This window comes from Nicotiana tabacum, chromosome 13, assembly GCF_000715075.1.
Source record: "Nicotiana tabacum cultivar K326 chromosome 13, ASM71507v2, whole genome shotgun sequence".
NCBI lineage: Eukaryota > Viridiplantae > Streptophyta > Magnoliopsida > Solanales > Solanaceae > Nicotiana > Nicotiana tabacum.
The window spans coordinates 112,141,538-112,153,131 of NC_134092.1; the positions used below are offsets into that span (position 1 = coordinate 112,141,538).

An 11,594-nucleotide genomic window follows, 5' to 3' on the forward strand; every position below is an offset into this window, starting at 1 on the left:
CGTTAATTAATACAATATCATCTGCAAATTGCATGCACCACGGCACCTCCCCTTGGATGTGGGAGCGTCAATACATCTATCACCAGAGCAAACAAAAAAGGGCTGAGTGCCGACCCCTGATGCAACCCCATAATCACCGAAAAATGGTCCGAGTCCCCACACACCATCCTCACTCGGGTCTTTACTCCATCATACATGTCCTTAATCAACCTAACATAGGCAACAGGTACACCTCTAGCCTCCAAACATCTCCACAAAACTCCCTCGGAACTTTATCGTACGCCTCTTCCAAGTCGATGAACACCATATGCAAGTCTTTCTTTCTCTCCCTATACTGCTCCATCAATCTCCTAATAAGGTGGATGGCTTATGTAGTCAAACACCCCGACATAAACCCAAATTGATTCTCAGAAATAGACACACTCCTCAAAATAGCAAGATTTACAAGTGGTAATTGAAAAATAGCTACAGTTTCAAAAGTAATCGAAAGTTAACCACTTTTCATGTAAAGATAAATCTGAACGAAAATATTGTTCAAAATCCGAAAAATATTCCAGCATAATATATTGGAGTTCGAATTTTTTACATGTGAACTTTCAGCATAATATACTAAAGTTCCAGTATAATATACTGGTCTAGCATAATATGCTGGAAGTTCATACTCAGGTGCTCCAATCTCTAGTATATTATGTTGGAACTTTCCATGTGATAGAGTTCCAACATAATATGCTGGAAGTTCATACACATGTGCACCAATCTCCAGTATATTATGTTGGAACTTTTCATGTTGCGGCAAAATAGTGGCTATTTTTCATTAACTTTACAAACGCTGACTATTTTTCAATTACCAGTCCAAAAACTGACTAGCCCGTGCTATTTTCACCAACCAAATTGTCAAATTGGAAACTAAAGAGGCCTTAAATTCCTTCTCGATTGGGCCGAGCCTATTAGATGGGCCTACCTTTGGACCTGCGCCTCTAAACCACAACGACTAACCCTCCCCACTTCCATATAACATAATCTTTTGGCTAATAAAATCAAATAGTCGCGTCTGAATTTCCCGAGAGAGAGAGAGAGCGCAATGGGAAGTGAAGAGGAGAGTGCAGTGAAGGAGCCATTGGATCTCATAAGGCTCAGTCTTGACGAGAGAATCTACGTTAAACTCCGTTCCGACAGAGAACTCCGCGGCAAACTTCATGTATTTTTAACTGTTTCCTCTCCTTTTTTTTTTTTTTTTTCCATTTTTTGTTGCCCATGTTTCATCTATCTTTCTTGTTGATAGTTTATCTGGTCGAATATTCATATTGAGCTATGTATGTATGTAACTTGGTGGATTCTTACGATTTTTCTAGCTAGCCTATGATGTACCTTTGCCCCTTTTGTTTCTTATTCTAGGGTTTATGCTGTTTCTTTGTTTTCTACTTTTTTACCTTATGTTCAGGTTCATTTGTTTAACAGAATATTTTTTCCAATTAGATGGATAATATTTACATTATTTATATAGCCGCACCTGGTGCAAATTATTGCGCATTAGCACATACTAGTAATTGTAGAGAGAGCACAATCATATAAATCAAAGTGTATGCTTATTTTGCCTAAAAACCTACTGAATTTTCATGTTGCTTATGTAGTCCTAAAGATTATAGTAGCAACAACAACAACTACGCCTCAATTCCAAGATAGTTGGGGTCAGCTCTGTACGAATATAGCGGTGCAAAAATTCTAGATTGATATTGAAGACTATAATAATATGAGCTAACGCATAAAAATAGGAAAGTGGGTGTTTAAAGATACTAATGCACTATCATTATTCAAGCAGGTAATACAAACATGGGAAATGGATTGGTATTTTATTTGTCATTATCTCTTGAAAAATAAGATGTCTGAAAAGTAGGAACAATCGGAAAGCAATAGAGGCAGAAACGTTTCTGTGAAAGTAAACCTAGACTATTATTCAAGCAATGTGTAGAGGTAACATTTCCAAATGTTAGCATTCAGATTTCAAGGTGGGTTAAACGTGAAATTTTTGACAAAGAACCTTGGGAGAGGGAATAAGCAATGATGTGTCTCAATGAAAACTACTTGCAGTTGCAGTACATTAATTTCCTGATTTGCACAGACATTATATGAAATGCATTTTACCTGCATGTAAACTGGTGGTTGCTTTTCTTGTTTGCCTATTTCTGCAAATATTTGGCTGCCTGGTCTCATAGTCTGGATTAGGAAAATAAGACAGCTGTAACATAGTTGCATTATTAGTAATGCTGAAGAACAATTACATGATGTTGCTGGAAATTACTGGATTATGTTATTTTTTAAGGGAACATCTTGTTATTTATCTGCTTTAATATTTCTAGATGTTTTCTTTTCTCTTTTACTTCTTGTTTAATTTCACTGGCATCACACGACTTTTGAGTTTTCCAATTCCGTAAAATCATTAGTGAGAAAAGCTGTGCGCTGACACTAAGCGCTTATGGGTTTTCCTTTACAGGCTTATGATCAGCATCTTAATATGATTCTTGGTGATGTTGAAGAAATTGTGACCACAATCGAGATTGATGATGAAACTTATGAAGAGATAGTTCGGGTATGCTTAATATTTCTATATCTACTCTTAGTTTTTGAACTTGAGATATATCTCTTTCCCCTTTTTCTGGTCATTGCAATACATTGTTGAAGTTAGCAAGACCCTCTGATGTAAGATGCTTGACAAGTGGATTATATGTACTAGTAACCCAACATCCCCCCCCCTCTCCGGGAGTGGGGGCTTTGGTCTAGTAGTAAAGTGATATGTTTGGCGACTTCACAAAGCTCTTCATGAAAATGAAGCAAGTTCCCAGAGCTACAAAAGACAAAACAAATTCACTACCCGTTTTACGTTAAGCAGTACGTGGAGTAACTCCCGATATAACACTAAACCAGACCTTTGAAACACTTCGGCAGTGTGCCCAAATAATGAATCAGAGCACATGAAGCCATTGGTTTAGTAGTAAAGTGTAGGTTAGCCGCACTTCATGTGTTCGAATTATGTAACAAATTGAGTTGAGAAGGGTAGAGGGCTGCACCCATTATCCACTGAGTTTCGAAACGTGCACCAACTGGCTAAAAAGACTTCTGACATGAAATCCTTTTGGTCTTGAAAGATGTGATATTATTTCTTTAACTGGGGGTTATCTTTGGGTTCTAATGTTATGTTGTAGTTATACATGAGAAAGAGGAATCTATGAGTGCAATAATTTGGTGTTTCTGAGTAGAGATAATATTGTGCAAGTAATGGGTAGCTCTTTAATGGTAAAGTCATGCTAACAATGTCTTTAGGGTCTCAAATGTTGCGGGTACCCATTTTTGAGCTCGGGTTATGTTCTCTGTGTACCTGATGAAGTAGAAACCTAATTTAGTAGTGGAGGAAGCCGATTATCTAAAGTAAAATAGGACATTTTCACTAAGCATTGCCTTGTGGTCCGGCCCTTCCCCGGACCCTGCGTATAGTGGGAGCATAGTGCACCGGGCTTCCCTTTATTGCTTTCTACATGAGGAGTTATAGTAGATGGAAAACTATGTTGCTTTGCCTATGTTATATGAACTTGGGTAAGTAAAGTAAGAATGCATGTTGAGGCAGTTGATTTGCCTAGGTCCCTTAATATGGATACAAGGATACCAACTGAGAGTTGGTGCAAGGCTATTGATAACAAGTAAATGCAGTTTCCGGTAAGCACTATCTACAAGGCTGATGATTAAATTAGCTTTATTTTGGGAGTTAAAAAGTTTGGAGTAGAATTGTCTCTTTTTGCGTATTTGTTCTAGGCATTTAGGATTAAAACGAGTTTAAGTTATCCTTTTGTGCTCTCTCCATTCTAACCTTCTGGGGTATTAAAAAAAAACCTTCTGGGGTATAATCCGATATATTTATGGTAATTGATCATGCCTGAAAAGGCTAGAGAGGCACCTATGTGTGTATCTCAGAAGCAGATCTCAACCACAGCATATCAGGTCATCTTGGACCCCACTCCCCAGGGTGTTCCAGGTGAATTTAAGGGTCTGACTAACGTAGTTCTCAGCCTGATTTAGCTCCCTTTCTAATCCTGAAGTTCCAAGAAACTTTCTACTCTTAGACAAAATACAAATACCTGGAATTATTTAATCTTTCTTCGGAATCAAACTATGCCATGATACTTAATTCTTTTGTAATTATGTTGCATGACAATTGAGTGATGTAGTGATTTCTAATTTGATCTAATTGAAGCGGCAGTGTAACCCTTTTTGTCTTAACACAAACTTGATCTTTGTACATGTACATAATTTCCGGTAAAAGGCAGAGCATCACATACTGTTAAGTGAAAAGTTATGCACTTTGAAATTTGACCCCCCACCCCCACCCACCCACACACATATTGCACTTGTAGCGGAATGTGTTTATTTTGGATTGCTTTTTGCAAGAGTTGCTCTTTGTCTGTTAAGGTTAGTTGGGGAGGAATTATTTCCAATATTTCTGCACACTGATGATTGCAAAATCAGCTGACCTGGTTCTCTTGATTGTGTTTTAGACGACGAGACGGACCGTCCCTTTCCTATTTGTTCGTGGAGATGGTGTAATACTGGTGTCTCCTCCACTGCGGACTGTTTGATCAGGAGAAAAGCTGTGCTGGTCATAATTGTGTATCCAAATCTGCAATCACATTATATTTTGTTTAAGGTGCTGCAGTTGACTCAATAGACTATTACTGGGGAAAGGTTGAGGAAGGTGGTCTGTGTAACAATCTGGTTTTCGAAGCAAAAGACTACTAATTTTGAAATCCTTGTGATCATTCTAGCATTCGCTTTTGTACCCTGAGCTTCATAAGTTTATGTAATTGATTAGGGCCTCATGAATCTTGAACTGCCTATTGGTAAGGTACCGACTGTTCATCAGAATAGGGGTCTCAAAGACTGACAACATGCTCTTAACTTGAATCTGTCCTAATATATGGATATTTATTAGTATTTTTTTGGTAAAGGTGGTCGCTGGGCCAGCTTGCATATCGACTATTTCACTGGGTAAATTACCTGTTGTTAAGGGACAACTGCTAAGTGAGAGAATTGTCTGTTCTATTTTTTCCTTATTTATTTGTCATTGGCTTTTTAGTGATTTCTTTCCCTGGTAGATTCTTGTATGTTGGGCGTATCATTCATTCTGAATTCTGATGATAGAGCAAGGAGTGTAGAAAGGAGCGTGGATCTTTTGCTTTTGCTTGTCTAGTACGTGATAAATCTCAATCATTCTCCGAGAACTTGTATAGAGAAGGATTTCTTGCAGCGCAACAGTTTTTTCATAGCAACTTAGCTGTCCGGCGCTGCTTTTGGCATAACAACATTACTCTTTCCTCGTCAGATTAATCTAATCTAAGCACTTGTCTATGTTTCTTGAAAAACCTTTTCCTTCCTATTTGTCACCGCTTTTTCTCTTTAAGCGAATGTTAAAGACTTAAGAGCAGTAAGTTGGGATAAGAGCCTTGAAAATGGTGGAATTGAGTACTATGAAGAAGAAAAAAACAGAGAAATTTTTCTGCTGTTTCCGCTTTCTGTTAACTTTTATTAGTTTCTTGTTTATTCCCTCTTTTCATTCTGTTTTATTTTATTCGAACTGGATTCCTCGGGATATATGCGTTATGCTGCTGTCAAAAATTCCCTATATTTTTCAAATAATGGGTCAATTTCCTTGCTCTTCCACTCATATAGGATCTAATTTAAAGCGAATTTTCTTCTTTTATTTTTACTGGCAGTAGACAGAAGTTTGACTATAAGACCTTGTTTGCCCTAAAATTGGGTTTTCAATTCTTTAGTAAAGTGTTCTTCGAAAAAATAAACAATTAATATCGAAGTAGAAGTGGTTATGTTTCTTATTCAACATTTTCAGTTTTCCTTTTAACAAACTGCTTATTTTATAATAACATTGGTTTTATTTTGCAGATATCATTACTATTTAGAAAGTCAATTTATTTTTTTTTCAAAAAATAATTTTCTCATACGACATCTAATTATTATTTTTTACTTTTAAAGGATTGTGTGTTTATAGTATATTATTTACGTACTTTTCGAATATGTAGTAATTTCTTAGAACTTATAGTAAAAAAAAAATATAAGTCAGAACATTTGACCTTTCTACTCGAAAGTCTATTATTTAGGATCTAGTAATAATATTTAACTTGCCAAAAAATACTCATATTTGACCTTTCTACACAGCTTAAAAGATACTCCCATAGCTTTTGCAATTCCCTCTAATAAAAAGAGAAAACCACAAAGCGGTGTAAGTTGTAACTGTAATTAGAGAGAGGGTTGGATCATGGGGGTGACAAAGGAGCAGGTTGAATCTTCTCTAATGGCAAAGCTAAACCCTTCTCATCTGGTAAAAATATTCTGCATATACTCCGTATATATTATATATGATTTTTGTGTGCGTGTGCGTGTGAGTTTTTTTAATTTTTAAACTTCATGTATTTTGTGTGTTCTTTCAATTTATTGAGCTACCTACTAGTAACTAGTTGTAATAGGAAATCTCAACTAAACAGGCACTTGAGGTTTTCATGGTTTTAGAGTTTGTTAAAACCTAGTGAATTGCTATTGGGTTTTCCCTTGTTTGAATTTACCACTCAAATTAAATGATTTGTCGAGTGATATTTAAACTAAGCGAGAAATGAGAATACGAGATATTACCTTCTAATGGGAATTCTCCCAAATGCAGAATTTTTTATTGCAATAATATATAAATGATTATGCAAAAATAGGTCCGAAAACATTTTAAGTTTTAGATGAGTGATTATGTAATAAGGAATTGAGTATTTTCAACAACAAAAAATTCATTTTTTCCCGATGACTGAGGTATTCCAGCCAGCTTGTGCGCACCTCGACTAATTCCACGGTGTACCTGCTACCTCCAACCAGCACACGTACTGAGTAACTGTGTCCGCCAAGGTGTTTTTCACTAAATATCTGATATGAAAATAACTGTGTAAGTTCTTGTTATCTGTATTTAGCTGGTGATGTTGGAAGCCGTTATTTGTTAGCAAACGTTTCGAGAATAAGTGTTTCTGGGATTATTTATTTTTGTTTGATTTGTTAGTGGATTTAATCATGAAGCAGTGCCCTCGTTAACTTATAATCTGCTCTGCTTGGGGTTCTGCACTAGGAAGTTGATATTTGTGGGATTTGCCACTTTGCAATCCAAATTTTGTAGGGTTCCACTTTGGCATATAAACTGTAATTTCTAACACTAGAAATAGATGATAGCCAATTTTCGTCTTGGCCCAATGGTTGAGGTGGAAGCGATGAGACCAAGAGGTTTGTAGGTTCAAATTCCATATATTAGTATTCCCTTTACTGCTATTTGGTTATTAGGTGCGAATTTCCATTAGTTGGTATTGCACCCAAGTATGTGACCTAGTGGTCGATGGAGTGGGTGAAAATCAATGAAATCAGGGTTCAAATCTCAGTGGAGACGAAAAGGTTAAGTGATTTATTTCTTCCCATCTGCCTAAGCCTTGGTGACAAGAGTTACCTGTTTGTGCTGGTGGGAGGTAGTGGGTACCTTGTGGAATAGTCTAATGCATGCAAGTTGGCCAGGACAACAGACAACTTGGCCCTGGCAACACTATTATTAAAACAAAATTCATTTAATTGGTTGTGTAAATATTTTAAGAGTTCTGTTGCAACAACCAGGGGAAAACTACCACATGTGGGAATCTGAGTGGGAAGTGTGTTAGAGTCGGGTGAGGAATTAGGCATGGAGTTGGTTTTCGAAATGTTGAATTATGTAAAACAATTCTGAGGTTGTTTAGCTTACTTCGTTTTCTGGTTATCATAAGTAGCATGTGAGAAGGACAAAGCCAGCCATGGAGAATGACTTCGGGATCTACTCGTTACTTCACAAATTTGTTTAACTATGTTTTCTACTAGGTATCTTGCTAATTTTGGACTGCGGCTGAATTCTTGGAAATGCGGAAAGCTATAAAATGGTATCCCCTGTACTACTTATTTGGTACATTCCCTGGTACATTTGCTTGAAGTTAGGGAAGGCAGGTGAGCTATAGCTCATTTGTTGTGAAGTTTCTCTGAGTATGAGAGGGTTTCCTGGTTGTGATCACTGGTCACAAATTGCCTGTCTCGGAAATGAAGAGATTTAAAACGTTTAACGTTGAAATGATTTTCTAAAGGATGAGCTGAACTTGTTGGTGGAGCGTGCACTGAAAAAGTGCTTAAATAAAACCTTATCTTAAGAGCATATCCCAGTATACTAAGATTTCAGGTATATCAAGGTCTAGCTGAGAGAAACTTAAATCATTGAGGAACCTGAGAGAGTTTCTCTTTTTCTGGGAATACAGGTGGCGGATGCAGCTCCTCGACAACAGGTTCTTTTGAATCCAGTAGTTTTGCCACGGAAAACCCACTAAAAATTCAACAAATATTAGATCTGAACTCATAATATTAGAAGTACATTGAGTTAAGTAGTAATTCCTTAAAGGTCGAATCCATCAAGTTTAAATCTTGGATCTGCCTCTGGGAATACATAGAATGTATATATATGAACTACCTATTCTTTATGTCAATAAGAGAGGCATATGTATGTAGGTCGTTACTCTTCTTTACTGTATCTAATTATGTGTTGTAGTATGCCAATCTGTAAACATAAAAGGTGCTGCATAATAAAAGCTTCAAGAACATTTTACTTTGAAGCATTATCGTTTCAACCACACTTTCTAAAATAGAAAAGAAAAATGAGTGCGAAAGAAAAGATCTTATAGCTATGTCAGGTTTAAGGAACAAAGGTATGAGTTTGCAGTGAGCATAATTAGGAGATTAGAACTGAATGTAGGCTTATGAGGCAAGCATCTTGAAGTTAATATCCTGTCTCTCATAAGCAGCAGACACTGATCAGCTGTAAATTGGAGAAGAGGAACTTCACATGGAATAAATAATTTGTACTTTGATCTAGAAAAGCCACAAATGTATTCCGTCCCCTCAGTACTTCTTGGGCATGTTATAGTTATTTGTCTATTATCCTTCTCTGTGATAGTTGTTCGTTGTTTATTAGCTGAATAGAGTTGCTTTTCCTCATCTGCTTATAGATTGTTATATGCACATTTGGACTAGCATATTGATGCTCTTGCTTGTACTTCCTACTCTTGAGATATATGGAATTCCATGCCTTTTCCTTGTACACTTGATCAGTTAACTCTGCCTTGGTCCCAAATTCCAATGTAGTTGTGTTTGCTATACGAATCCGTAGTATCTGTTCCTCTCTTTTTGAGATCGTCTTTTCGTGAATCCTTCTTTTCCTGTATGCTGCAATGTAGGAATTCAATACCCATGGTGTGAATCTTTTCTTTTCCTTTTACATTAGATTATTACTACATATGCTGCTTAACTTGATCTCTTTCCGTTTCTTTCCTCTGCCCAGATGGTCGGAGCCGTAACCAATCTAATTAATTGAATGGGAACTAAATACAGGAGACTAATGCAATATTACAAATTGTCCAAAAAGAGAAAAAAAGAAGAAGAGAGCTTGTCCATCTGAACCTCCTGCTATATAATCCTAGATAACCAGAAGAATTTTCCTACTCAATGTTATTTGTGGATAACTTAAGATGAGGTAGTTTCTGGGTTTGAATTAGGTGAGCACACACAATTATCTTTTATAAGGTTAAGTTTAGGTAGATGGAAAGAAATCTTAGAAGTCTGGAAGGCGGCGCCTAATTTAAACCTGAGACCTTATGGTTCTCCTCTCACCTCACTACCATTACGCCACACCCTTGGGGTGCAGTTTCTGCTATCAATTCTTCAGATTTCTTGCATTATTGACATTATTTGGATTTGTGGGATGTGAATCCATTGAATCAAATTAGATATTTTATTGTTAGTCATATGTAGATGATCTTAATTTGTCGTAAAACTTTATCAATCTTTAGTGCTTCTAACAGAATTTTGCATTTCAATGTCATCAAATGAACACATATTTCACCAGCATTAGTACTCTGTTTTAAAGTATTTATCTTAAGAATCACTTATTCTAATCCGCTAACCAAGATGTTACCTTTTAATTTTTTTTAAGTTGGAATCCTGAATGGGATGTAGAAGGGGTAGTTTATTAGAATATTACACATTAAAATGCACGTGGCAATTAATTCTGTTCTTTAAGGAGTATTTGATAATCAAAAGCACTCAGGCATAACTTCGTGTGTTTTAATTTCTCTTTCAAACACCTCAAAAACCTTCATATGTTTATTTATTCGATTCTTTTTGCCCAGTAAAATCCCCTAAGCATTGTTTTGTTTCCTTTTTTTTTCTTTTGTCAGGAAGTGATTGATACATCTGGGGGGTAAGTTCCTAGGCATGGAGTGTATTGAGAACTACAAAACTACTTTTAAAGTTCCATGCCTTTTTGGTTCTCTTGTCCGACATAGAATTCTTGTTCTTGTTTTCAGATGTGGTGCAAAATTCTCAATTGTCATTGTGACTGAACAATTTGAAGGCAAAAGATTGCTGGATAGGCACCGACTGGTTAATGGTGCACTGGCTGAGGAGATGAAGGAAATCCATGCTCTCTCTATTACAAAAGCTCTAACTCCAGAGCAGTGGAATCAACAGCAGGAATCTGAAAAGTCTCAAGCAACTGCTTAAAATATGATATATGATCATCTTCGTTGCCCAAATGCTTGATGAATATAGCACAATACTCTTCTCCTTATCTGATGAGGGGTAACTGTTATAGGAGGTTAAGAAAACTGTCTTATATCATGTGTTGGTCAAACTTTCTAGAGTTGAGACCGTGATACTTTAACTATATATTGAATAATGCAGTAGCTGGTCAAACTTTCTAGAGTTGAGACCGTGATACTTTAACTATATATTGAATAATGCAGTAGCTTTGGGATTCAATCAATTGTTATTGCTTAATTGACAGGTGATGACATGTTTTTACCTATAGAGAAGAGCTCAGGTGAAGCTGCTGAACTTAGGTGAGGTAGAAGGTTTTGGGCTCAGATGCTCAGCTGGAAGCTTGATGGTGAAGAGGGACTGAGGGAGGTAGAAGGTGGAACCTCCTGGTTTTTTTTTTTGTTTGGTGGTGGTGGTTGTGGTGGGGGGGTGGGGTAGCTTCGGCTCATAATTTAACTTGGCAATTTGTGGAGAGACTAGGGAAGAAAGATGACGAAACTGGCTAGTTAGACTAGGCGCATTGTTGACAGATCAGGGGAGAAAGATGATGGAACTGTGAGAGTTGTTCTCATGCCTTTTCTTTAGTTAGACGTTCGCTTGGTGTTTTTATATAAATGAGAGCTGTTCGCTTGGTGTTTTTATATAAATGAGAGCTGTTGTCTTTGTGTGATGTGGAGCTTTGCATTAGGCGTGTCCTCCGCTGCTATATCATTATTGTTACGGATGTTTTGTGCTGTTGCATGAGTCTTGTAGGGAGTTCCACAGCTCGTTTGGGGTGGTGAGTTTGTATGCTTGGAGGGGATGACCTCTTTTGCTAACTACAATCTATGGACTGCTCTTGCTTGAACGAGCTCATTCAGCTAATTATGAGCTGTGAGAACTTTACTGCTCATGTGTATAGCAGTAGG

General features: G+C 37.0%; 2 protein-coding genes across 2 annotated transcripts; both read left to right on the forward strand.

Annotated features, from left to right (window-relative positions):
* The first annotated feature begins 1,030 nt into the window (after positions 1-1,030).
* Positions 1,031-5,099, forward strand: LOC107792783 (sm-like protein LSM3A). The gene is made up of 3 exons (XM_075228329.1): positions 1,031-1,198; positions 2,492-2,587; positions 4,545-5,099. Exons 1-3 carry the CDS (start codon positions 1,082-1,084, stop codon positions 4,623-4,625), a joined length of 294 nt encoding a protein of 97 aa, XP_075084430.1. The 5' UTR covers positions 1,031-1,081; the 3' UTR covers positions 4,626-5,099.
* A 739-nt stretch (positions 5,100-5,838) lies between these two features.
* LOC107810157 (protein BOLA2) lies at positions 5,839-10,908 on the forward strand. Its single transcript, XM_016634897.2, has 3 exons — positions 5,839-6,382; positions 10,326-10,348; positions 10,455-10,908. Exons 1-3 carry the CDS (start codon positions 6,320-6,322, stop codon positions 10,648-10,650), a joined length of 282 nt encoding a protein of 93 aa, XP_016490383.1. The 5' UTR covers positions 5,839-6,319; the 3' UTR covers positions 10,651-10,908.
* The last annotated feature ends 686 nt before the right edge of the window (positions 10,909-11,594 follow it).

Coding starts and splice junctions, on each gene's coding strand:
- LOC107792783 (XM_075228329.1), top strand. CDS start 1,082: ATGGGAAGTGAAGAGGAGAGTGCAGTGAAGGAGCCATTGGATCTCATA. Junction 1,199..2,491: donor AACTCCGCGGCAAACTTCAT/GTATTTTTAACT, acceptor TTTCCTTTACAG/GCTTATGATCAGCATCTTAA. Junction 2,588..4,544: donor CTTATGAAGAGATAGTTCGG/GTATGCTTAATA, acceptor ATTGTGTTTTAG/ACGACGAGACGGACCGTCCC.
- LOC107810157 (XM_016634897.2), top strand. CDS start 6,320: ATGGGGGTGACAAAGGAGCAGGTTGAATCTTCTCTAATGGCAAAGCTA. Junction 6,383..10,325: donor AGCTAAACCCTTCTCATCTG/GTAAAAATATTC, acceptor TTCTTTTGTCAG/GAAGTGATTGATACATCTGG. Junction 10,349..10,454: donor GTGATTGATACATCTGGGGG/GTAAGTTCCTAG, acceptor TCTTGTTTTCAG/ATGTGGTGCAAAATTCTCAA.